The sequence below is a fragment of the Callospermophilus lateralis genome, chromosome 1, assembly GCF_048772815.1.
Source record: "Callospermophilus lateralis isolate mCalLat2 chromosome 1, mCalLat2.hap1, whole genome shotgun sequence".
Lineage (NCBI taxonomy): Eukaryota > Metazoa > Chordata > Mammalia > Rodentia > Sciuridae > Callospermophilus > Callospermophilus lateralis.
In genome coordinates, this window is record NC_135305.1 from 46,473,539 (window position 1) to 46,500,846 (window position 27,308).

Sequence of the window (27,308 nt, forward strand, 5' to 3'; positions counted from 1 at the left end):
AGCACTACCTGATACCCATGACTCACAAACGCCGGGACATGGAGTCACAGCAAAGAACAGGTGAAAAGTTATTCCTAGTTGTGTCATGCAGGCGCATACAACTCCCGTCGTTCTCAGTGCAAGAAATCAACAAATAAACAGAGGCACCGCATTTCAGCTTCGGCTGCGCCTGGTTCGCAATGGCGCCTGGTCTCTGTAGTCGACTCGCGGAGGACCGCCAGCGTGGCGACTCCCGCTTAGCAGGAATAAAACTACACTTCCCACAAAGGCGCGGGGGTGAGCACCGGTCGTTCTACGTCACTGCTTCAGCCGGCCAATGACAGCTCCGGGCGGCAGTGAGGCAAGCGCCGTCAGGCGCCAAAGTGGTTTTTTTTTTTTGTTTTTTTTTTTTTTTGCCTGAGTCGAGCGGGTGCTGCTAGCGGAGGCGCCATATTGGAAGGGACAAAACTCCGGCGACAGCGAGTGACACAAATAAACCCCTGGACCCCTTCGTTCCCCCAGCTCTAAGGGTCGCGATGTTGTACCTAGAGGACTATTTGGAAAGTGAGTGCGCCGCGCTGGCAGAGGCCGCCTATGGGACCTGCGGGCGGGCGAGAGCGCGAGTGGACGGGCAGGCGGGATGGCGGGAGGGAGGGGGAGGCGGGGGATGTTTCTTTCTCACGGTAACTGGCAGCCTCGTTGTGAGCTGCCGGCTCCCTCGACCCCCCCGACGCACGCACGCACGCAGTGACGTAATCGCGTAGTTTCGCCGTTGGCCCCGCCCCCTGACGGACTCTCCCTTTGACAGTGATTGAGCAGCTTCCAATGGACCTGCGGGACCGCTTCACCGAGATGCGCGAGATGGATCTGCAGGTGCAGAGTAAGTCGGCGCGTTTACTCTTGTTCGCTGCACGCGTTCAGTGCCGGACTTGCTTGCCATTGATGCTTGCACCTTCTGAGCTTTGACTCTCCTCCCGGTCCCTCTGCTTGTACCTAAGGAGTTGTCAGAAAGATCTGGCAGTCCTGTATTTTGCTGCTGCTTCCCTCCCCACGCTACTTGTGACTTTTACAGGAGTAGGCTTTAGAGCATGCGTGTTCCTTTTTAAATTCGGCAATGTGAAAAAAATGGTTCTATACTTTCATTGAGAGAGTAGACATTGTATATGTCTTAGTGGAAATCACCCTGTAAATATTGAAAAGAATTTTCACTAGAGCTTTATATGTCGGGTTTGAATTTCAGCCTTCGTGCTTGTTAAAGTTCGTTCTATTCAGAAATTTCAAGAGTAAAACGCACGGAAGCACAGGTTATAGGTGGGTCTTTAGAGAGCCTAGTGAACTTGGAATGCTGAGTTTCTTAAAGAAATGAGAGGATTACTTATAGAATTGCACTTCGAATTTTCAACAGCGTGATCATTTTCTCATTAGAATGAGGGAAATAAGATTTTACTGAAAGTTTCTTATCTGATGTTGTTGTAAAATTTTGGTAATTGGCGGGCTTTTCGTTTTCTTTCAGCAATAGCTTGGTTGCTGGTGATTTTTTTTTTTTCCCCTAAAATTAACCTTGCTTTTTCATAAGCATCTTGTTTTATTCATTGTGTTGTATGCCTGGTTTTCCAACTACTTCAAAATCCATTTTAACTTTAATGTAGTTGAAATGCCAAAGACTTGCTGAACTAGTGTTTTTTGTAGGATTGAACATAGACTTTGATGTCAGATAGATATGAGTTTATTTTAGGACATCACTAATTTACTCATTGACTTTGACTGCATTACCACTTCTGAAGAGGGGTTTCACTGTCTATAAAAAGAGAATCATCTGAGGATTTAAAATAATACAAATAAATTTGAATATATGGTTCCTAATATAAGGTCGGCATTAAATAAAGGGTTGTTCTTATTTTAAACATTTTACTTTTGACTAAAAATTTTAAGTTCTCTTATAATTTGGATTTAGATTATACAAATTTTACAATAACAAGAATATTATGAAGTTAATGGGTATTGTGGATTAACAAAAGAGAACAGCGTGTCAAATGTTAGGAATGCTTAAAGGAAAATAATATTTTCAAAAAATTAATTTTATTTTCAAAAAATTCGTGGAAAGACTTCTTAAAATCAGTAAAGCACTATTATGCACTAAAAATCTTTAAACGAAGAATATAGTAAAAAGATTTTCCTCAACTTATATATAAAACAAAATGCCATTTATTTTTTCTTTGTTAGCAGGCCTCCAATGAAGTGATTATTCTTGGCACATACTTTGAAAAAGCTATATAAACAAATAGAATAGTGTATTGAGTAAATAAATGAGGTTGTACCTACCACTTTCTGTTGTGATATGAGATCATGGGGTGCTTAGCACTATATAACTTACAGTTCAAATTGTTTTTATCACTTTTTCTTATTAATAGAAATTTGAGTATTAAGCTGGTTGTGGTGATGCATACCCAGCTACTCAGGAGGCTGAGGCAGGAGGATTGCAGCCTGGGCAATATAGTGAGACCCTGTCTCAAAGAGGAAAAAAGAAAAGGCTGTCATGTAACTTAGAGTAGCTTAGAGGTAGAATGCCTGAAAAAGAAAAAAAAAGGAAAAGAAAGAAATGTGAGGATTACCCAGTGGTTATTTCATTTTTATCAGTATATTTTAATTGTACATAATGGTGGAATTTATTATTATATATTCATACATGTACACAATTATTTTGTCACATTTATTAGCTTTGACTCCAAGATAGTAGTGCTCAAAAATTGTTGTTTAGATACTGTCTGTGTGTATCTACTTGTTGTTGATTCTACTTTGATTAGGGGAAAATTTCTCAAATAACACAAAAAAATTGTCAGGAAAATTGTAACTTTTTAAGACTCAGGTCATTAAGGCATTGTATATTTATGAAATCAAAACATGACATACATGTTTTTTTTAAAGAGCAAGAGAGAGAGAGAATTTTAATATTTATTTTTGTAGTTCTCCGCGGACACAACATCTTTGTTTGTATGTGATGCTGAGGATGGAACCCGGGCCACACGAATGCCAGGCGAGCGGGCTACCGCTTGAGCCACATCCCCAGCCCACATGACATACATATTAAAGATACTGACCAAGTGAAATACTATATGTTATTATTATTATTTTTTATTTTGGTTCTAAGGATTGAACCTAGGGGTACTCTACCATTGAGCTATATCTCTAGTCCTATAAATTTTTTTTTTTTTTTAAATTTTGAGACAGGGTCATGTTAAGTTATTGAGGGTTTCGCCAAATTGCTGAGGCTATTCCTGAACTTGAGATCCCCCTGCCTCAGCCTCTCTAATGGTGACTGGCCATTATGTTTTTTTCACCCCTGAATTAAAGCGTATAAATTTGATGTATGAATTTGCTTATCTAAATATGAAATGTTTTTGTTATGTCAGATGCAATGGATCAGCTAGAACAAAGAGTCAGTGAATTCTTTATGAATGCAAAGAAAAATAAACCCGAATGGAGAGAAGAACAGATGGCATCTATCAAAAAAGTATGTGTAACACTTTGAATGATTTATCAGTAAATATTGGGAAACTCTGAAAAGAATATTTTAACATTAAATAGATTTCTGGATATTAGAATAGGAGAAGATTATCAATGGCTCTTTGGAATTTAAATAACTTATTGTGTTTAAGAGAATTAGATATAGGGATCGAAGAATTTGGGTCATTTTTAAAATTGTTTAAGTTCTGACTATTAGAAAGTTGTAGAACTATTTAAAAAATACATTTTTCCTTTATTTTTTCTAATTAAATCTAACTAAATTGCCTTGGTTTTAAAAATAAAATGCTGCTATCCAATTTTGTTCATAAATGGGTGAAAATCAGTAGATTTTGAGCATATTTTATATATTACTAAGTACTTAAGTTGATGAACTCATTGAAGAGTTGGAAGGCTCTTTCAAAGCCTTTCAGTTTAAAACTGTACTGTTGGCAAACCAGATATATGACTTGGTATGTAAAATTAATATGCATACTCTGCCATAAATACATAAGTATTTGTACACGAATTGGACCTAGAAATACAAAATTCTTTTATGTTTTTATTAGTTTTATAGGACTTAGAGTCTCTTCCAAATTAGGATAAGCATTAGCCCCAATCCCAAGGTTTTCTTGGAAGGTCTGATCTAGTTTATTCAATGATACATTGGAAGAACAACTTAAAAGCCTTGGATTTAATCATGACTCTGCAGTTTGACTGTGTGACATTGGCAGATCTTTTAGTTTCACGAATAATAATGCCTCCCTACATCCAACCTTCATAGAATTGTTTAAGGATGGACTAAGAAAGCAATTTGGAAACTACAAATTGAGTAGTTGTGTTATTTATTCTACCATATGGAGGGAAGATTATTTCTGTTAGGAGAAAAAAAAGAGAGAATCTGTAAGAGAAGTGGTCCTGGCTGGGAAGCTACCTAGAGGCTCAGGTGTGTGTGAGTATAGACATCACATAAATACATTTCAGCGTCATTGATCATCCCTTTAACCTAATCAGTTTTTGGTGTAGCACAAAAAGTGTGGTACCAGTGAAATACATAGAATCCTTTTCTCCCATTAAAAACAAAAAAAAAGTGTTTGCTTTACAGTGCAGAGAAATTTAAAGTATAGATTGAGTTGTATGAATTTATACCTAAATTAAAATAGGAGCTAGGGAACAATTGGATAATAAGGACATACAGATTGGAATCCTTTCTATAACTGTACTTAAAAAAAAAAAAAGCTTAAAAAGGCATAAATGTGCTTTACAAGTAAGATTAATTCTAATTAGCATTTTTCTTTTAAATATTCATTAGCTTACATTGCTTTTTCTAGTATAGAGATTAGACTTGGAACAGTATATTTTATTTATATCTTTTCTAGGATTTCTGAGCATTTTCCTTTAATTCTTGGCCATTGTCCATAATATCTAATTCTTCCCCAATCACACCCTTATCCCTAGGAGACTTTTTATTGCTAATGTAAGATGACTCGAAGTGTTAACAAGGATGATAATGAAATATAGTTATATGTCCCACACTTAATTATTTTGAAATGATTAATTTATTTTTGAAATAAAAATGTTTTTATTCAGGACTACTATAAAGCTTTGGAAGATGCAGATGAGAAGGTACAGTTGGCAAACCAGATATATGACTTGGTAAGTAAAATTAATGTGCATACTCTGCCATAAGTACATGAATTATGGATTATGTTTTAAATTTTATTGGCTTAAATGTGACTAAGACTAAAGTATTGCTCTCTTAATCATATCTAATTTGAGAGTTTAGTATCTATTTTGGGGGGATCTTTGAGAACTCAGAGACTCTTTATTCTAGTTGATCCATTGCATCTGACATAATAACATTTAGCCAAGACTAAACTACGTAAGATCGTGTCTCGTGTGTGTGTATGTGTGTGCACGCACACCCACGCGTGTGATGTGTTTTAACAAGAATTGATATTTAACTTTATTTTACTAATTCTTATCCTCTTAAGGGCATGTGTTTATGTGCTTGTTAAATCATTTTGAGTTTGTTTCTGTGTACTCCCAAGAAAGAAAATCTTTGGGATTGCTATTGAAGGGATGTTAATAGATTGTTTTTAACGACTGGCAACAACTGGGTCAGATGGCAAAAATATTTGGTAAACATTAGACTACATAACTTTAAAAAAAAGTTTCTTTCTTGCATCAGTAGTTCTAAAAAATTGAAATCACCAAAACAGATATAATATGTGGTATTTCTGAAAATAATGTTAATGATTCTCTCTTGCTTTTTATGTGAAGCTTCTAAAATATACATATTAGGAAATACTAATTTTTTTCTCTAAATAAGTTAAAGTATAAAATAATTTCTCACTTCTGTTTAACTTCAACTTATAGACTTTATATCTTATTTTTGCAGTTTTCTGAGTGCAGTTTTATTACTGCAAGGTACATATAAATAAAATGTCATTAGAGAGTGAAACACATGTAAGAAATACACACTTCATATGGTATGCATTATAAATGCCTGTACTAAACTCGGAAACATGTAAAGTTGTAGAGAATATTTAGTTGTTTTTATATAGTGAAAATATTTTAATGTTCTAATAACATAGGCTTTTTTGTTCATATTGATATTCTGAAAAAAGTTTCATAAAAAACATTGCCTAAAGAAAGGTAGAGTAGGTTGTATCTTGATTTATTGTGAAATGAAAACAAACTTAATCTTATTGAATTATATCTGTAAACACAGAAAAAAAAGTCATTTACATTTGAATCTAAGATCAAATTGTTTAGTAAAATTCTTCCTTATATTTAATGACTTTATGTGTCAATCTTTAGAGACTACCTGAATTTTAATTCATATAGCTCTTTGGTTTTGTTCCTTTAACATTTTATTATTGTACTATTTTTATTCCTTTACTAAATATATTTTATGTATTTTGAAAAAATATATAACATAGATATGTGCTTTTTAAAATGTGTATATGTATTCATTATTTATGAACCACATTGTTCACTTACTATTTACCTGATTAATGGAGTTTTACCTGCATATAATAGAGGAATAAAAAAGTAAGTACTAGAATGATTCCTGTAAATTTAGTTGGAAAGACATACCCACAAATTCATGTGGAGGACCCATGTAGATAGATGTAGTAAGTGAACATTAGTAGAGTTGAGTGTTAAGAAGTATTTGGTAAAGAAAACTGAATGACCAAGTCAGGCCTAATTAGAGGGGATGGGATGAGTTTTGAGCAGAGGGTCAGGGATGGGATTGGGGGTTCTGTCAAAGCATTTCACTCAGAGGTAGTGGCATAAGCAGAATGAAGGTAAAAATTAACAAATGTTAGGGCAGGCTACCTAAGTTAGAGAGCAAGGTTAAGATGACATAATAAGTTTAAGAAAATACAATAATTGTAGTAAAAAGTGAATGTCCATAATGGATCCATACAGAGAACAGTATACACCCTAGTTCGGCCCTTTCACTAACAGCATGATGTTGGAAAAGTTATTAATTCTTAAACCTGTTTCCTTATCTGTAAATTAATAGCATTTAGATTTACAGTTAGAGTATTTGGTGTATATGTATATGTATAATATATTTACCCTTGAATATTACACATAGCATCTGTGTATTGAAATATCACATGGTATCCTATAAATGTGTATAATTTTGTGAATCAAAAACTCTTCTTTGAGACTTAATATGTATATTATGTATATATGTTAAACATATTATGTGCGTGTATATATATGTACATACACACATATGTATGAGTATATATCGATATCTGTATATGGTTTTATCTTGGCAGATAGTAGGCATTCACTCCTTTATTAAAGACTTGATCCATCTTGTTTTTCCCAACTATAATTTTCTACTTTCCTGAAGCCACTGCTTCCCTTTCAGCCCTACCAAGTTGAAGCTGTTTTCTTTCACTCTCCTATTATCTCTAGGACTGCCTTTTGTCTTTTCATTTCTCCTTTTCCCTCCCTCTTCCTTTTTCCTTCCTCTTCTTTATTATCTTTTCCCTGCTCTTCCCTTTTAAATACACTATTGCTATTTCAGGTGACACCTATATTCTTATTGCCAAAAAATCTCTCTTCTGCAATGAATCACTCATATGTGGAATCTAGACTCATAGGAGTTGAGTGGAATAGTGGTTATCAGAGACCGGGGAGAGATGGGAAGAGGCCAGGTAATGGGTGATAAGTTATAATTAGATTAGAGAAAGAACTGTTGCCCTGCTTCACAATAGGTGACAGTATGGTAAGGGTAATGTACTATTTTTTTTTTTTTTTAAAGCTAGAAGAAAGAATTTTTGAATGCTTTCATCTTAAAGAAATGATCAGTATTTGAGAAGATAGATATATTTACCCTGATTTGAACATTACACAGTGTGTGTGTGTGTGTGTGTGTGTTAAATTTCACATGGTACTCCATAATCATGTAAAATTTTTATGAATCAGTTTAAAAAACTCTCTTCAAGATATAATCATCTATGTCATCCATTTGTTAAGAAACTAGCACCTGGTTCACAGTTATTCTGTCTTGAAATATCTTCATAGAAGTCTGCTTCTTTGACTTTTGTGAATTCCAGTCCCCATTAATTGCTGCATATTGATCCTAATCATCACTTGAACTCATCCTATCTCTGAAGTACCTCCTACATCTACACTTGATTTCCTTCCACTTTATCCATTTCTCCAAGTAAGGCTCTAGTTGAGCTCCTGAGCTCTTTCTTCTTACCAGCACCCTCCACATGGTTGCCATCATAGGGAGTGTTTTCACTTGCTTTAAAAATTTTGTCATCATACCTAGGGAAAATCATGCAGCAATGAAGTTGGTGCCACTGCACAATCATGGTTTTCATTATTTGGACCCTTTATATTTGAACTTCCTGTTAGTCTTCATAGTTCAATGTAGTCAGTTTTTCTTTTGGTTTCTCCCAGTAGCTGTTCCAAAACTATGCCACATGTGACATACAAACACCTATTGTGAATTTTTTTTTTCTGTTTTCTTTCTTGTACTGGGGCTTGAGCCCAGGGCTGCTGTATCACTGAGCTGCATCCCCAACCCTTTTTTACTTTTTAATTTGAGATGGTCTTGCTAACTTGCCCAAGCTGGCTTTGAATTTGGTATTCTCTCAGCTCTCAGTCTTCTGAGTTGCTGGGATTGCAGGTGTGTGCTCCTTCACAGGCCACCAGTTTTGACTTTTGCCTTCCATTGACAATATATTTTGAGGCTTTTGGTGGAAACTTTCTCCTTGACATTCTTGCTAATCTGGTATCATTTGACCATCTAATAAGATTCTCCTACCTTTGTGGCCTTTATAGATTTCCTTGGATAAAGCTCATAATGGTGGTGTTCCCAGGTTCTATTCTTGATCTGTGTTTTTTCATCACTCTTCAGGTGCTTTTCATGTAAAGATAATTTTCTTCTCCGCATCTGTTCCTATCCAGAGGAATTGTGTCAGTGCCAATTTTGTGCCCCACGCCCACTCCCCACCCAAGTTGTAAAATCTCCTCCATTACCTTTCTGTGTGTTCTCTGAGTTTTAACAACTATATGTTAATTATTCCTCAAAACTAAACTTTTCCTCCGACTCATCTGAGCATTCCTAGGCCTCAAAGCTCAAGGTATTAAAAGTTAAAATTTTTAGATTTTCTTCATTTACTCCCTGCTCCCTCTACTTTTGTTTCTAAAACTCAGAAGAATTACAATTTTTAGGATACGAAAGTCATTCTAGACTCCTTGTTCCCATCTTCCTACATTGAGTTGTTCACCATGTCTTATCCATTTTACTTTGAGCACCTCTGATTGGCCCTTCTTCACCAATTGTTTATCATTCTGTAGTTCAAGTACTTGTTTAAAATGATGAAATACCAGTAGAAACAATAAAATGTTCGTCTCCTAAGTGCACAGTGCACATTTTGACATTTATATACTCTTGTAACTGATACTCCATCAAGACCCAGAACATTGCTATTCACTCCAGAAAGTTCCTTGTGGCGTTTCTAGTGTCCCTTACTCTAAAACACATTTTGGCAAATCATCTCCTTATTTGAAATTTTTAGGAGTTTTAGAACATAATTATTGACTGTGTCTTTCAAGGTCCTTTTGATCAGGTTCCTGACAGATTTCTCGCTGCATCTCCTTCTCATCCTTCATTCTCACCACCACCTGTTTGTGATGTCCACAGTGAACATACTGTGCAGGGATCACTCCCTGAGCAGAAGGACTTTGCTCTTCATCTTTGCTTGATAAACTTTTCTCCATCCTCCAATATCCTGCACGTGCATTGCCTCTTTATTCAAGTAGTCTTACTAATCTTGATATTTGTGTTATTTATGTCTAGGAAAAGATATTTGACTGATTTAAACAGAAGAGTGTATGTTGTAACAGTGGTTTAAACAAAGGATTTGTTTTCCTCTCATGAACAATAATTGTTGGAGGAGACCAACTAGGGCCTAAATGGCAACCCCCACATCATCAGTGTTCCAGGCTTCTTCTCATCCGTCTGGCCAGATAAAAGAAGAATTGGAGTAGGAGATCATGCAAAAGGGCACATTTTGAAGTTCAGTTAGCTCCTCTGAAGAATTTCCTGGAATCCTACGTACTTCTCTTAAGGGCTTTTCTACCCACAAGGAAGGCTGAGAAAAGTTTAACAGGGCATATTACTACCCCAGACATGGAGGATTCTATCTATGAGGACAAGGGGGAGACAGGTATTGTAAAGGCAGTTAGTGGTTTGTTCATCACCCTGCCCCTCAACATAGTCATGCCAACCTTCAGATCTCTGTTTTTCACATGGTTTCGTTGCTGATTGAATCACATTGTAATTATTTATTCACCTTTGCTTATGTACTTTTCTTCCTTACTGTAAATGTCAAGAGCCATGTCTTTTTAGTTTAGCATTTTCAGAACCTACCATAGTTTTCCTACAATAAATATTTCTTGACCAAAATTACCTGAATATGTAATCCACAATTTCATATTCAGGTAATATATACTATAATTACGTAATGCAGAAAGAAGTGCAATAGCATGACTTCCAGGTTCTGAGTTCTGGGCATACAGTTTAAAGGGGTCATAATTGGGGAAAGATGTATTTTAGTTAGGAGGAAACTTCTCAAAAGGTGATATAGAGTGTGCTGAGATTGTTTCAAAACAAAGATAGACAGAAATTCAGATAGCCACGTACATCTTTCCAGTGTGTGACTTGAAGAAAAGTAACAGAAATGTAGTTCAGGTAAATTTTGTTTTCTTTATCTCATCACTTTAGGAGGCCAGGCAGGGTTATGGATGCTCAAATATTTTTGGTATCCTTCTTTTTACATTGTCTCATAATTTTGTTATTTTCTTCAATTTGGTGATTTCTTCCTTCTCTGATATGTAAGATAATTGAAAGTTCTTCTAAAATAGAATTCACAGATGTGCATTCAGCAAAGAGGGCATTTTAAAAATATTAAAGCTTATAGTAATATATAAATTTTTGGTATTTCAACTAAAAATATCTTTCCACTGTAAGCTTCCCTTTTTATTTTTTGGTACTGGGGATTGAACCCAGAGCTGCTTAACCACTGAACCACATCCCCAGCCCTTTTTTATTTTTTATTTTGAGACAGGCTCTCTCTATGTTGCGTAGGGCTTTACTAAATTGCTGAGGCTGTCCTTGAACTTTCTATATTCCTGCCTCAGCCTCCTGAGCCACTAGAATTGTAGGCATGCACCACTGCTCCTGGCTTTACCTTCTTAATTATAACAAAATAGATTTTTTAAATGATAAAGTCAATATCACTATGCAAATTAGTGGCAAAATTGGACATCCCAAAATATTAGATCTCCTTACTGGGGCCCTTCAGGGCTGGTAAGGTTCTTGATAATTCTGTGCCTTCAGAGTCTGACAGATTAATCAAATAGTGAACAGAGGGACAAAGACTTATCAAGGTGATCTAAACCAGTGTTTTGCAAACCTTAGTCATTTACTTCCCACCTTGATTTTATAAGACATACCACCTGTACTAAGTAAATTTTAAAATCAAATGTATTTAAGAGGACATTTAGTAATTTGATACTGTAAACAAATGAAAAATTAGCATGAGTTATCACGAAGAAATAATTTATTTTTTAAAAATTTTTTTTAGTTGTAGATGGACACAGTGCCTTTATTTTATTTATTTATTTTTATGTGAATCTGAGGATCCAACCCAGTGCCTCACGTGGGCTAGGCAGGCAGGCACTCTATTACTGAGCTACAACCCCAGCCCCATGAAGAAATAATTATTAAGTTGTTGAAAACAATTACGTACTTCCTTGGAAGGCTCAAGCCTTGGGCAGTGAATATCATAAGATATTACAGTGTCCTGTGATGCTTGAGCACTATATTCAAGAGTAAAAAAAATTACCATATTAGCTTACAAGTAAACAGTCAAACATAAGGGGATTGTTGACTTGTTCAGTAGAGAGGTCATTAAATACAGTTACCTGTCAGATTAGCCATTTTCCCTGAAATATCAGTGGTGAACATCCTAGTGAAAGTCTGGTAATATAAATTGTTTGTCCCTTATCCAGAAATGATTGGGAGCACAGGTGATTCTGCTTTCAGAGCTTCTGGGCTCTGGAATATTTGCATAGATTTTACCTGCTGAGCATATCTAATCTGAAAATTTAGAATGTAAAATGCTACAAATATGAAACTTTTTTGAGTGTTGATAGGATACCACAAATGCAAAGTTTCACATCTGACCTCTTGTGATGATTTTTGGTCAAAACACAGGTACACTAAAAATATCGTATAAACTTACCTTTAGGTTATATGTATGAGGTATATGTGAAACATAAATGAGATTTGTATTTAGAGTTGGGTTCTATCCCCAAGGTTTCTTATTATGCATATGCAAGTATTCAAAAATCTAAAAACATTAGAAATATGAAACACTATTAGTCCCAAATATTTCTGATAAGGTATACTTAGCCTATGTATAATTGAGTTTGATTTCATCCCTCATTGTTTTATACAACATGATATTTCACTGTCTTTTAATTTTTATTGAAATATTTTATTTACTTTTAAAATTACAGTACACTGATTGATTTCGATGGCTAGCACTGACACAGCTCTGGTTACCTATTTTGTTAAGGAAAGTAACTATTGCATAATATAAACAGATGAAGACATTTGTGGATTAGGAGTCCAGTAAACAAACTGATAGTTTATTTCAGTGGTTGTTTTAGTGAAATTTGACAAACAAAATTTTCATGTTAAAGCAAATGCCTGCTATATCCTATACTCATAAATAGTCATTAAACACTCATGTTCCTCAGCCAGATGTCACTGTCGTAAAGATGGCTAGATGGCCATACCTAGTAGAGTTGATTTACGGATACTCTGATAAAATTTGAGCTTTTAGTTAATGCTTGAATGATTTTAGACGTTTCTTGCAGGGCTCCGTACCCTTGAACTTGCTGTTGGTTTTATATCCTGGCCTGTACCTGAGATGAATATATTTCAGATCCACATTTTACCATAAATTTCAGAGTTCCTTATCTGATACTCTAATTAAGGAATATATTATGTGAGTTTGACCTTTTGATTTGTCTCTTGTCCTTATTGTCTTTGAGGAAGATGATTAGATGTAGTTTATGTGCTAAAGCCTCAAATATTTGGTTCAGCCAAATGATAGGTCATATTTTTATCTACTTTAAATATAATTTAGAGATGTAAAAAGTCATTTTTATGAGTTTCCAGAGATAGGCTTTGCCATCATGGTTCTTTTTTCTTTCCCACTTTACCCTCATTGTTCACTACACCCAAATATTATCGGGGACAGAATTTATCTCTTATTGCCATGGATTTCAACTTAAAGTCTAATAAACTGATTGCTTTTTCTGAAAGGGCAAACTAGACATCTACATTTAACTTGACTGTCTTGGAAATGATAATTTATGCTTAAGTTTTTTTAAAAGCTGTGCGTAGTTTTAATTTGGGTCTATCAGTGACATATTTTAAAATTTAAATATTGGAAAACTGGGAGATTTAAAAAAGAAAGGATAAAGTATTATGATTCTATGCAAAAATGTTAAAGGATGAGGATTTTTTTGTTTGTTTTTTGCAGAGGGGCCAGGTGTGACTGAAATTCTTTATGATCATGAATATGTTTAAAAAATAATGTTTCCTTTTGTTTTTAAAGAGTTCAGAAATAGTTTAAACTTAAAGCAATTATGATTGGGGTTATAGAATATCATTTGGTGTTACAGGACAAAGAAGCTTTTGTGAATGGTATTTATTAACATTAAATGGGCAAAAATCACTGGATTCTGGTCAACCTGGTGTTGGAAATCGTGGGCTAATAGAGAATCTCTCTCAATGGATCCGTATTCTTTACTACTATAAATTAGTTTGTGCGGTCAGGTGTTATGGAGGGGTAACTAGTCCCTGATACCTAGAAAGCCATTATGGTGATCAGCTAGAATAGGTGATTAACCCACTCATGCAGGCAGAAGGAATGGAGTGGGTGGGCGGAGGGCACATTGTAGATTCTAGTTGAGTTTAGTGCAGCTCTTATTACAGCTGTTTTATTACTGTGTATATGTCCTGGTGTCGTGTAGCTTAAGTTAAATCTTGTTCTCTACTTACTAATTTCTAATTTGATTTAATATAGTAGTGTAAATCAAAGAAAAATAATTTTCATTGTTGAATAATAATGCTTATAATACCAATTAGTTCATTATCTTTTACATATCTAAAAATAAGAATGATTGGAAGGTGTTGTACAAAGCTGCTCACCTCAAGGTGGTTAAGGTTTTTTCTGTTTATTGTAATTATTAATTTGGCTTTTCTGAACTATCAAGTATTGAAAATTTTATAATTTTCTATGTCTCATGTAATAAATTTGTCAGTAATGTATTTAGCAAATTGAAGCAATGTTAAATGCAGAGGTGGAATGAGTATGTATGGTGTTAAAAATAAAATAAAAGATCTTCCTATCACCCTAAGACAACACTCCCAACTGGGATTCTAGCAGTCTCTCTCTGTTACATGTATTACAGGGCCTGGCATAGTCTTATTTTTCTCTGAGCATTCAGTCTTTCTGTCGCTATACATTTTAAAATCATTGCTCCTTCTTTCCATTTATTTGAATACAATTCATTCTTTGCTATCTAACCATTTATACCTCCTCTGTGTCTACCACCTCCCAATGTTGTGTTTTTACTTTATGTGCTATTCTAACTCTTTTTGAAGAGTTGCTTATTTGTTCCATCTGGACTATGTATTTTTTTAAAAAAATTTTATTATGTTAAATATCTTTTGTAAATTTGGATTTGTTGGCTAAATTCTAATTCCTGTGAAGGTAGGAATTCTGTCACATTCTTCATATGTCCTCCATTTAATCCAGTGCCAAGAACATGATAGGAGCTCACTATTTATAATTAGTATAATTGTACGTAAGAAAAGTGATGGGGTATTTTCATTGTATTAAGTGTTATAGAACTTAAGTATTTGAGTATTTATTTTAATTTCCCTTGAGATTAAATTTTGACAATGAAAGAAATATTCTTGAATAACAGAGGTCTGTGTTCATACTTTATTATTGGAAGGGAGGTTCCATTGAAGGATGCTCGATAACCTGCATGTTCTTTGAATAGGAGTAAGTATCCATAACACATGATCCTATAGGGTTTTAAATATTGTAATTTCAGCTTCTTTCAAACTTTGACGAGTTATTTTGTCGGTGAGATAAGGGGAAACAAGGCTTTCAGTGACTGAAAAACCACAAACCAATACCCTAGTGGTTGCTACTAACATATAAAATACAAATAATAGGACATTACTCATTTTTCAACATGGATTATATTACTTTGAGTTTAAAAATCAGTTGTTTTCCATATACAGAGCTTCAGAGGGCAGTGTTAGAAATAAATGGTTAAGCATAATTTATTTCAGACAGATATTATTTCTGAAATGCATTATTTGTATGACTTTGGGCATGGTATTTAACCCCTGATTCTTAGTTTTTTTCTTTTATAAAATAATATCCTATCCAGTAATAACCTATCCCAAAAGATTAGCATAAGGACTATAGAAGAGACATCTAAAACACCAAGCACTATGGTTACATGGCTCCTTCATAGGCATCTAACGTGCATCTTGTCCTCTGCTGTTTTTGTCCCTCTCTCCCCAATTTAGATACATATTATCTAATTGAACTTTTTATTTTTGCTCCAGCTGTTTCATAGCACATTTTGATGATTATAAGAAAGTTACTCCTAATTATAACAGTGATCCAGTAGGAAACTGGACTTTGAAAAGAATGTTGTCAGTAATGTAACATGAATATTTTTCAAAGAACTTGTTTTTTTTATTTTGAGTAGTAATTTTGTAAAAAATATTGAAAACATTTCATAGTAAGATTAAAAATACATTAAGACGTTGCTGTTAGTTTGAGATGTCATAAAATTTTCTAATATTAGTCAAAAGATCTCTATGTAAGTGAGAAAGTAAAATTTTGCCACTTTAACTAGGGCAGTAGTATTATAGGCAAAATCTTTTTAACTAGGCTCTTCAGGGAATAATGTTTTCTGACTAAAATCCCCTTTTGTTTGAGCCCTTTACGTAAATGTTTAGAAGTATAATGGTCTGCTTTCCTGCCTTAAAGAAATGTATGTGCAGAATATAGTAGCCTCTTTGTTTGTAGACAGAGAATCTTTCTTTCGTCATTCTAAATATCAGTTATTATGGTGTGGCTCTATGGAATAGCCTGATGATAAGTAGTGGAGATTAGACTGAATGTACTCATAGCCATATTTTGAAAATTTACCAGCCCTCCAGCCCTCCTCTCACCCTTAATCCCAAGTCTCAGTTTTGCTTTAACTTTCATATCCCTACACTTGTGTGATTGAGTACAGAACATTTTCTAACAAATTTGAGATTCTGATTTCTTCAAACTGAAAATTCATAAAAGGAGACTTGGGAGATTATTCAGCCTACCATCCTCGTTTAATAGATTCAAAACCTCTGAGGCATAGGTTAATTGACTTGCTCAAGGAAACTAAGCAGATTCATTAAAAGAAACAAAGATTTAGGTTTCCTCATTAAACTGACACTTTAACAGTGTCCCAAATTTTGGTGGTTATCTTTGATCTTCTTTGAAACAGGTAGATCGACACTTGAGAAAGCTGGATCAGGAACTGGCTAAGTTTAAAATGGAGCTGGAAGCTGATAATGCTGGAATTACAGAGATATTAGAGAGGCGTAAGTAAAATTTACAGTTTTCCATCAATATTGGATAATACATGTGCAAATCACCGAGGAGACACTTGTCCCACAGAAGCTTTTCAGATTTTGCCTTTTGCTTATTGGTGGCGTCTGGGTCACATAACTTGGACCCCAGCAGTTGGAACTGTTTGGGTCATGGACACTGAAAGGGATAATGTAGACTATCATCCCACTCATTCTTTATGGAAAAAAAAAAAATATACTAAGTCATTCCATCTTTAAATATCCACATGTACTAGTAAGATTAGTTGTAAAAAGCAAAGATTTTTTAAAGAAATATCACCATTGAGAGACAAATTAACCATCTCCCATATTCATTAATACAGTGACTTTGCCCTGCCTGTTAGTTTTTCTTCTTGGGAACTTCCTTAATACTTTTCCACAGATGTATATGCTGAGAAAGATTCTGACTTATTTCACAACACTTCCTGTTTTTTTAAAATAGTCTTTCCTAAACTTTATATTATCAGCAAAAAGCCATGTTAATATTTCTTTGCAAGGCTCAAATTGATCTCCTGCTGTAAGTTACACACAAATACTTATTGGTTTCCACTCAGGAGACTTTCCAGAAATGAATGCCTGAGCTCTGTTTTTTAAAAATAATTCCTCATCTCTTCAACCTCTAAATAGTGAGATGTATAAAAGTAGAGAGTGTGGTGGTAGGCCTAGAGATGTTAGTAGAACCAAAATAGTATTATGGGTGTTTTCTGCTAAAACTTAAAGTTTATAAACATTTTTTTCCCCTTGGTGCATTCTAACAGCAAGAATACTTACCTTTTCTATTCACAAAATGTTTCTTGATGGTGTGAGGCTGTATATCTCACTCTAGGTCAGTTACAGAAGCCAGTATAAAATCCATTTTTATTTCCATAGTTGCATTTTTTAAAATCTAAAGTAGATCCATCACTTTAGATGATAATCTGATTTATTTGTGATACTTTTATTCTGGAGAAAGCCTGTCAATGATAGGTGTTGGGGGACAAAATACAATATTCTATAGCTGCTTTCATTTTCTTTCTTTCTTTCTTTCTTTCTTTTTTTTTTTTTTTTTTTTGTTTAAATGCTGATGGTAGCTGTGAATAATGGTAACTCATGCCTATTCAGTACTGCAGGAAGGTTAATAAAGCATCCTCTCTAAGGACACAGACATATGAACCTAAATTGGATCAAGTTTTAAAATACTCCATCCTGTGCCCTGCCATAATTTCATCTCAAGGGATCAAAAATAAACCCAGAGAATTTCTTTAAAAGTATTTTAAAGCTTGGTGTTCGAGATTCTTCCCCTCACTTTTTACAAGTAAAATCCCTGACTTCTTTTAGGAAGTCTTCACTGTTATATGTCATTTTAATGATCAAAGAATTTTCTTTCAGATTAATAGTGTCCTGTCACCTAGAACTTTAGAATCTCCTACTAAAAGGTCCTCAATACTATTATTCTCACCTGAGGATTTTAGATTTTATTAGTAGTTGTGGTTACAATGTCCATTCATCTGTTTACAATGCACCCACTGTGGTGACTTCCCTAACTCAGCATTACCATGCCTTGAACCATTTTGTATTTAAGGTGAAAATTGAGAAATGGGTTTCTCAATAGCTCAGAGTAGAATTGGCATTGATGACCCTCTGACATATGTGACTAAAATGATACAGGTCTGTGTAGAGCATGCAACCCTCTGCTGAGTTAGGGAACACTACTGCCAGTAGTTGATTGACATGTAGAGTTGTGTAGTGACATTTAATGGTGGTATATCTCTGTGCCTTTCTTTTTAGGATCTTTGGAATTAGATACTCCTTCACAGCCAGTGAACAATCACCATGCTCATTCACATACTCCGGTGGAAAGTAAGTTTGGGTTAGTGCACTAAGTATTTAAAGAGCTAAATACAATTAAAAACTCATTATTCATGTCACCTGTGTGTTTTTCCAGAAGCTGAGAACTTTTCTTCCTCCTTTAAAAAAAAAAGAGATATGTTTTCATTGCAAATCCTGACAGATTTTATCTTTTTCATTTGGGAAAAGTACATTTGACTTGTGAACAGGTGGTCTGTTTTCTCTGAAGTTTCTAGAGGGAGAATGTGTACTAGTAGTAATAGCTGTATATGCTTTTTACCTACAGATGTCCAATTCTCTCTAGGGAGTGTTACAACTGGGCCAAACAATAAACTAGGACCTTTGTCTTTTTCATCCTTGCTTCTCGAGTGCTTAACTGATTGTTTGGCATATGAAAAAGTCATATGGTTGGTGAGTTAGTGAGTAAAGGAATTGTTGGCTGGCTGATGGGCTAGTGGACTAACTGTACTGGTACTTTTTTTTTTTTTGGACAAATCAATTTGATAGGAAACAAGGTTTGATTGAAAATAAAATTCCCCTTACATTGTATGTGAAACCTTGGTGCATCTTGAGTTATCTTCAGTACTTTACTCCTGAAGATTTTAAAATATGAATAAAACATGTGACACAGAGTTCTGTTTTTCCTCTCTTCTGAGAAGATATCATAGTCCCTGTTTGATGAGGCACCCAGCTTGTGAGTGCACTGTTTTATGACTGCTGGAAGTGTGCCTATCTGTAGTTCTCTAAAGTTTAAAAACACATGAATTCTTTATTTATATTTAGAAAGGAAATATAATCCAACTTCTCACCATACGACAACAGATCACATCCCTGAAAAGAAGTTTAAATCTGAAGCTCTGCTCTCTACCCTTACATCAGATGCCTCTAAGGAAAATACACTAGGTAAGTTTTTTTTCTTAAATATTATTGACTTCTTTTTTATTTATTTGTTAGTGTTAGAATAGGGGAAATGAAAATGTTCATGAGTAGTGATTAGAGATTTGTTATCTGGTTGAAGTCTGTATATGAAGAAAAGAAAAAGGAAAATGTCTTCCATTACTCAATCTACAGTATACGAAGAATTTCCTTTGAATGATTCTATCTGTGCTGGCAAATGATGTATTTTAAACTCAATAATATTCTACAACCATTTTTGTTTCTTCTCTACAGGTTGTCGAAATAATAATTCCACCGCTTCTTCCAACAATGCTTACAATGTGAATTCCTCCCAACCTCTGGCATCCTATAACATTGGCTCATTATCTTCAGGAACTGGTGCAGGGGCAATTACCATGGCAGCAGCTCAAGCAGTTCAAGCTACAGCACAGGTAAAAAGTTCAGAATCATTGGCAAACCCTAGTAGAAACAACTGGATGTGAACAGTTTTATTTTATCATGTGTTCTAACTTTGAAATCAGTCTTATAATAATAACATATAATTAAATAGGAATTACCTGACTGATGAAGAAAAGTAAAAGATAAATTCCTCTTGCAGACCCTTCTCATAGTTTTTGCTCAGATTGCCTGTATTCTCAGCTGCTGTCCTTAGCACATGCTGGGATAGTTATTTGGACTTTCTACTACTTTCAGGACTCTGTGGCCTTGGGGCTTAGATTGGCTTGAGTTTGTTCACTTCTGTAATTGTCTGTGTTCCAATTGAGAAGTAACCCTTCCCACAGTTACTTCTTGTGTAAAAACTGATTTTAAATCTTTTTTTCGTGGGGAAGGAAGGGGGTATCAGGGATTGAACTCGGGGGCACTTGACACTGAGCCACATCCCCAGGCCTATTTTGTTTTTATTTAGAGATAGAGTCTCACTGAGTTGTTTAGTGCCTCACTTCTGCTGAGGCTGGTGATTTTAAATCTTTATATTAAATAACTTAAATGCCAATGATGAAAATTAAGTTTAAGCAAAATAAATGTATAGTGGATGAACAAAAATAACACTGTAACCTGTAAAACTTGAGAAAGTCTGTATTATATATATTAATGCTATAAATGAATGTCTATTTAAGATGAAAGAAGGACGAAGAACATCAAGTTTAAAAGCCAGTTATGAAGCATTTAAGAATAATGACTTTCAGCTGGGAAAAGAATTTTCAATGCCCAGGGAAACAGCTGGCTATTCATCATCTTCAGCACTCATGACAACATTAACACAGAATGCCAGCTCGTCAGCAGCTGACTCACGGAGTGGTCGAAAGAGCAAGTAAGTTTTCTCATTACACACCTTTGCATAACCCCATACCTTTGCTGTGTTTTCAGTCTGCTTGGACCTCAGCTGAGCCTCCATGCCCATTATCCAGGGCATAATGGGTCAGGATAAACTTAGGATATGTGAGAAGATGTGAGATTTTCATTTACACTGCTATGCTTTTAAGGAATAAAAGTCTTTAAAAAGTGTTAGAATTATTTTTAATTTTTCTATAGTCTTAATTCAGCTTGTTAGTAAATGATTTCTGTTTATTTTCATTTGTTCATTAACATAAACCATTTTATGGAACTGTTTTTCACTTATAAGTTCTTATTTTGCCATATGTTTCAATGTAAATCAATACATAAAATGCAAATTACATTTTTTAAAAAACAAGATTTTTCAATTTGATTAATAGCAAGTTGTCTTAATTCTTGGTCTTGTGTTTCCAAAATTGATGATATGAAAATTTGCCTAAGTTTTATATGTGAGACTCTTAGGATGATTATATAAGCTTTAAATTTGAAAACTGAAAACAGCATTGAATTCCATCTGTCCCTGGTAGTGAATATGCTGGGTGTTTATACATAATGAAAGTTCAAATGTGAGGCCAGAAGAATTAGTTACTTTATAATTTTGTCATAATTTATTTTTAACTTTGATGTAGTTTTTTTTTGTTTTGTACAAATCCCTGAAAGAATGATGGATATAAAATAATCACACAACTGTCACCTTGTTAAAAATTAATTTTAATTTTATGAACCAAATTTAATATAGCCGTTTATGGTAAATGTTTACATTTTTAAAATGGAGTTAGCCTCTAGCTAGTGGTAAATATTGTGAATTTAAACACTCTTGGTTCACTATCTTCCACATGATAGGTATTCATATGTCAGTTGATAGTCATAATTAGTGTTTTTCTGTATTTGCATTTTAGAGTTTGATGAAGAGTATTTTATTTAGAATTACAAAAAGAGACCAGGGTAACCATAACTAATACTAATTCTTAAAAATACTATGAACAGTTTAAATCAGTGGTAAGTAGTAACTATGATTAAAAATATTTTTAAAACTTTGAAACAATTTTAAAAGAAGCTTATTTCGAATACTTTTATTCTCCAGAAAATAAAACATTTCAAATGAAAAAAATAAACTATTATAAAATTCTTTCTCATTGCTCTAAATAATGTTTTTCTTGGGTAGTGTCTGATGATGGCCAAACAAAACCAATGCTTTTTTTCAGAAACAACAACAAATCTTCCAGCCAGCAGTCATCCTCTTCCTCTTCCTCTTCCTCCCTGTCGTCCTGCTCTTCATCATCAACTGTTGTACAGGAAATCTCCCAGCAAACAACAGTAGTGCCAGAATCAGACTCAAATAGCCAGGTTGATTGGACTTACGACCCAAATGAACCTCGATATTGCATTTGTAATCAGGTAAAAGTCTGGTGTATTTCTATAACAACACAATATAAAAAACTAGAAAGAAGAAAATTATTCCATTTTCCAGCACTCTTTTACTCTGGTAAAATACCTTTGCTTTATTTGTATGCCTTTCTCCCCCTTTTAAAAGTGACGTGTTTGCTGTAAATTCAAAGAGTATAAAGAAAAATGCAGGGACTGGGACTGAGCTCCATAGTAGAGTACTTACCCCACCCTCATGAAGCCTTGGGTTTGATACCCAGTACCACATTAAAGAAAGAGAGAGAAAGGAAGGAAGGAAGAAAGGAAGTTTGGGGTGGGGGAAGAAGGTCAGTCCAAGTTGACCATAAATCTCAGTGCTCAGGTATAACTTGTAATGAAACATTTAACATACCATACTATATTCCCTGTACACATAAAGGCTGTCGTAATAAAATACTGCAGATTGGGTAGCTTTCACAGTAGAAATTTATTTCTAAGTTCTGGAGGCTGGGAAGTCCAGGATCAAGATACCAGCCAGTCTGGGTCCAGTGATTGTTCCTTCTGGCTTGTAGACAGCTACCTTCTGACACATACTCACATGGTACAGAAAAATAGGGCAGGGGCTTCTCTTGGATCTTCCATGGGCATAGCCCTATCAGATTAGGGCTCTACCTGTTTATCTTATTTAACCTTTACCGCTTCCTCACATGCCCTATCTTCAAGTCATATATAAGTCACACTGGAACTTAGGGTTTCAACATAAAAATTTGCGCGGGGCGGGGTACAAGTATTCATTCCACAACACATATTTACATAGATAATTTATGTGTGTGAGAGAATGAGTTTGACAGTAGGAATCACCATTAATTAGTAATTGGTAATTAGTGTTTTCACTAAATCAAATACACTGAACATGATTTATAATTAAAAAGTATGGAAAAAACAATTTGGATTTAGAAACTTGTTACATAGTCGTAATAAAAATATTTAATTTTCTTTTAACTAGGTATCATATGGAGAGATGGTAGGATGTGATAACCAAGATGTAAGTATTGAATTTTGCTACTTAGGAATGAAAAAAATCATAGGTTTTTATCACTTAAATATTTTTCTTATGTAGTGTGTCTCACAGTCTTAAGAAAACAAATTGCAGTTACATTAATTATGTTATGCTAATGCTAGAATATTCTTCTCCACAATAGGGCTGTGTTCCTTAATGCATTCCCTACTTTAAATTTTAAAGCTAATGTTATGATGTTATATGCAAATTATATTTTTCATAAGTGTTATGTTGTGTGAAAATTATAATCACTCTCCTTCTCTTTTGGTAAAGATGTATTTACTGGAGCCCAGTTCATTTATCACATTGAAGAAACAGAACTTTAAAACAGTACAATTTTTTTAAGAAGTATGATGCCAAGGGATAATTGAAGATCTAATGTTAGATTATTTCCCTCCCATTAGTACAGTGTTTTCTATCATTCTTATCAGGTGGCAGCTAATAGGGAGCCATTTCTGACATAAAAAACAAAGGATAGAAAGAAAGGCATTCCTCATTCTTTTTTAGGAAGCTTAATTTTGGTTAGAGATACGTCTTTTATTAAGTGTTGACAATCCTTTTGTTTTGTAATTTTGTCACCCTTGTTACTTTCTTATAATTCAGCCTCATTGTGTGCTTCTTTTGCTCCAGGGGCATAACAGAACCCTGAATTCTGTGGAAGTAGTAATTAGGAATGTAGAATTAGCATTTTAGGATTAGCAAGAATTAGGAATCTTAGGACTAGCAAGAATTTTAAATTTCTAAAAACAGTCTGAAGATTGGCTTGGTATTGTAAAAGTTGTGCCTTTCCTCGATTTGACAGTCAAAACAAAGTCTTCACATAGATGGGGATACACCCCTCTTCCACTGTCTACAATCACCTGTGGGCTATTTTTGATTATTTCAAAACAGTATTGCTCCACCATTTCAAGAACATCACCAGATGCTATCTTCTGGGGCAGTGAAAATGTTGACTGAGATTTCTGTAAATGCCATATCATAAGCTTTCAAATCCTCTCGTCTCTTGTGCACTTGTGCGTGCTAAGACTTTCTGTGCAAATGTAGAGCCATTTAATATGTTTCATAGAGGGGTGCTTCACCTCTGCATCTCTAGGAATAGGTGTACTCAGAAAAGGCACCCAGGGTATCCCTCATGTCTTCACTTACAACAAGGTCACTTACTTTATGAGAGAGCAAATAAGGCTGAGTATTAAATAAAAATCTTTAAAATATATTACCTTCTTCATAAAATATTCATCTCATATGTATATAACATTAATATATACATATATTAATAACCTGATTAATTTAATGAAAATTAGTCAATTTTCATTTATTATTTAGTGTTATGGGAACCTCACTTGAACCTCAGTTATCCAAGATAAGTAATTTTTCTGTGCCTTTGTTTTCTAACTCATGAAGTGTATCAGGTAGACTACGTGATCTCTAAATCATCTCCTAGATCTAAAAATTTTAATTTTTATTAGATGAAATATCCAGTCTCCTGGACATACTTTAGTATACTTTCTATTTGATAGAACTCCTAAATTTATTTATTTTTTTAAATTTTGCTTTCCAGTGCCCAATAGAATGGTTCCATTATGGATGTGTTGGATTAACTGAAGCTCCAAAAGGAAAATGGTACTGTCCACAGTGCACTGCTGCAATGAAGAGAAGAGGCAGTAGACACAAATAAAGGTGTCACTTGAAGAAGAAAAGCTTCAGCTCGTCATTTTATATAGGACTCTAAAAAGGAAGGGAGAAAGAAGAAACAACTCATTTCCAGGCAACCACTTAGAGGATTTACATTGACAATCCTATAAAATCTTGAACTTGAATTTTATGGGTTGTATTTTAATAATGTAAGTAAATTATTTATGCACTCCTGGTGTGCTATGAATATTATTCCAGTTAGCCTTGGATTATTTCTGTGGCCAACATATGCAGACATTTGTACTCCTCAACCATTTTCTCAAAAGTAATGGGCATTCTATAATTTAGACTTCAAAGAATTCCAACGATGATGATTTTAAAAGTATTTTATATTCAACAGGTATATTCTGCTGCATGTACTGTACTCCAGAGCTGTTATGTAACACTGTATATAAATGGTTGCAAAAAAGACAAAAAAAAAGTCAGCCCTTCTGAAAAGAATTTAAGATAATGGTTTTTAAAATGCCTTTATAATAAGCTTTGTTTCTTTGTGAAACTGATTCAGCAGGCTGAAGGAAATGGTTCATGTGATAAAGTGGGCTGGTGTCCTCTAGAGTACCTGGGTACATAAACAGAAAACTCCTGTAGGTAAAAACTAATTTGTGCCATTAGTCTTTATATGTTTCTGCATCCAGATAGAGTGCAGTTCATGAGGGCGGGGGAGGGGGGCTGACGGGGAAAGGGTGTTAAAAGTGATACATTTTTATACCAAATGTGTTTATTTTTTTGTGCAAGTAATCCTTAAAATTGGAATTGTATTAGGTGTTAAAATAAAGTTTTTAAAAAATTACTTGTATTTATACTTTACACACTTAATAATGAAATTTTCTTAATTCGAATTTACTTACAGTTTTCATAATCTAAAAAGGATGAGCCCCAGCAGAATGCTATATGTAATCTGTGATTTCTGTAATAATACTTGGAATTTGTGTTAGGAAAATAAGGGAAAGACATTTTTAATGTAAATTTGAAACGCTAATGTATTTTTTTAGGACATGTCTCTGGCTTTTCCTTCAAAGGGACATAAAAGAAAAGTCTGATTACAGCAGATAAAATGAAAATAATGGTTATAGATGTTTTTACTGGAGGCAGTGTGGCCAACATGAGTGAAGAGATCTCTGACTGGAGCTTCATATTCAGCTCTATTTTTGAATCTGTGACATACTGTAAGAGTTAGTTTCAGTCTTTAATCACCCTGGGCCTTATTAGACCAGTGTGGTGCTGGTACAGGGTGTCTTTAAAGCACTCCTAAAATTTTATTCTACAGGTGCTATTTAGATTTTAGATCTTACTTAGTGGGTGTTTTATTTAAAATAGAGTCTGGTATAGAAAAGTCCTTAAAACTTTTAAGTAGTTATTACATCATACTTCCTTTATTACTGGGTCTGTTGCATTTCTGCTTTAATTAAAAGCACTTAGGAGCCTCTTAGAATTTAATACAGTATAAAATCTATGCAATGTTACCCAGAGGGCATGAATTAGATAAGAGATTTCAGAGTTCTCTTCCAGCTTTGAGATTCTGTGATTCTGAGCTGCTGCAGTCTGATTTTATAACTGCCAGACCAAAGAGAGAACTTTGGTTCATAATGTGAGTCCTCATGATTGCATAATATCATGGTGTATCATGATTTTATGATGCTCACTGTTTTCATGGAGATTTTATAAACATTTGAGAAGTAACATATAATATAGTATTCAGTTAGCTTATTAGTACGTTGCGTGGAGATGCTCAAATTTATCATTTATATCCTTTAACTGTATATTATGAGTTTCCCAAACTCATTCAATTTTATAAGAATTGGTCAAAGGAAAAAGCCTTATGCACAGCCTTATTTTAAGACAAAGTTCCTTGTCTGAGTCAGGAACATCCCTGCTTCCAGCTGCTACAGCCCTTTTAATTTCTAAATTATTCTTACCAAATCATTCAGAACACACCTTGACAAGTTTTAACAAACATTGAATAGTTTATGAAGTGTACATAAAGAAGTAAACCAAAATTTTGTGCAAGTGTTTAGTAATGGGTAGAACCTGTTAATATCTAAGATATATAATATATATTATGGGCCAAACACAGAACTACCTCAATAAAAATGTGGCCAACTATTAGTACTTTCTTTGTGACATTTACACCAAGGGCATTCAAAACCTTTGTTGTACAAAACTCATGTAATCATCGTTAGCACAAAAAAGTCCAAAATGTGGGTTCATAATTTATAGGTGGTGAAACTTGAGGCCTTACTGCTCTGGAGTGTATATTAAAATGTTCGTGGTGACACATTTGAAGCAATAAATGGCTTAATTCAATGCCTAAATGAAGCTGAGTGTTTGATAAACATACAATCATTCCTTTTAAGGGCACTCACTTTTTTATTGATTTTTTTTTAA

General features: G+C 34.3%; 1 protein-coding gene across 2 annotated transcripts; it reads left to right on the forward strand.

Annotated features, from left to right (window-relative positions):
• Positions 1-413: 413 nt before the first annotated feature.
• Positions 414-27,308, forward strand: Ing3 (inhibitor of growth family member 3). 2 transcript variants are annotated; one of them, XM_076861785.2, is made up of 12 exons: positions 414-543; positions 788-859; positions 3,390-3,490; positions 5,071-5,136; positions 16,624-16,720; positions 18,515-18,586; positions 19,358-19,477; positions 19,745-19,902; positions 20,590-20,783; positions 22,012-22,204; positions 23,178-23,216; positions 24,790-27,308. In XM_076861785.2, exons 1-12 carry the CDS (start codon positions 516-518, stop codon positions 24,904-24,906), a joined length of 1,257 nt encoding a protein of 418 aa, XP_076717900.1. In that variant the 5' UTR covers positions 414-515; the 3' UTR covers positions 24,907-27,308. The 2 variants fall into 2 exon arrangements, 1 of the variants encoding a protein (XP_076717900.1); XR_013091891.1 differs by lacking the exons at positions 16,624-16,720; positions 19,745-19,902; positions 20,590-20,783; ... (1 more) ...; positions 23,178-23,216; positions 24,790-27,308 and having other exon boundaries at positions 19,358-19,448.

Excerpts from the sequence above, each read along its gene's own strand:
- Ing3 (XM_076861785.2), top strand. The coding sequence starts at position 516 with ATGTTGTACCTAGAGGACTATTTGGAAA. Across the intron at positions 544-787 it reads CCTAGAGGACTATTTGGAAA|TGATTGAGCAGCTTCCAATG; the intron begins GTGAGTGCGCCG and ends TCCCTTTGACAG. Across the intron at positions 19,478-19,744 it reads CTCTAAGGAAAATACACTAG|GTTGTCGAAATAATAATTCC; the intron begins GTAAGTTTTTTT and ends TCTTCTCTACAG.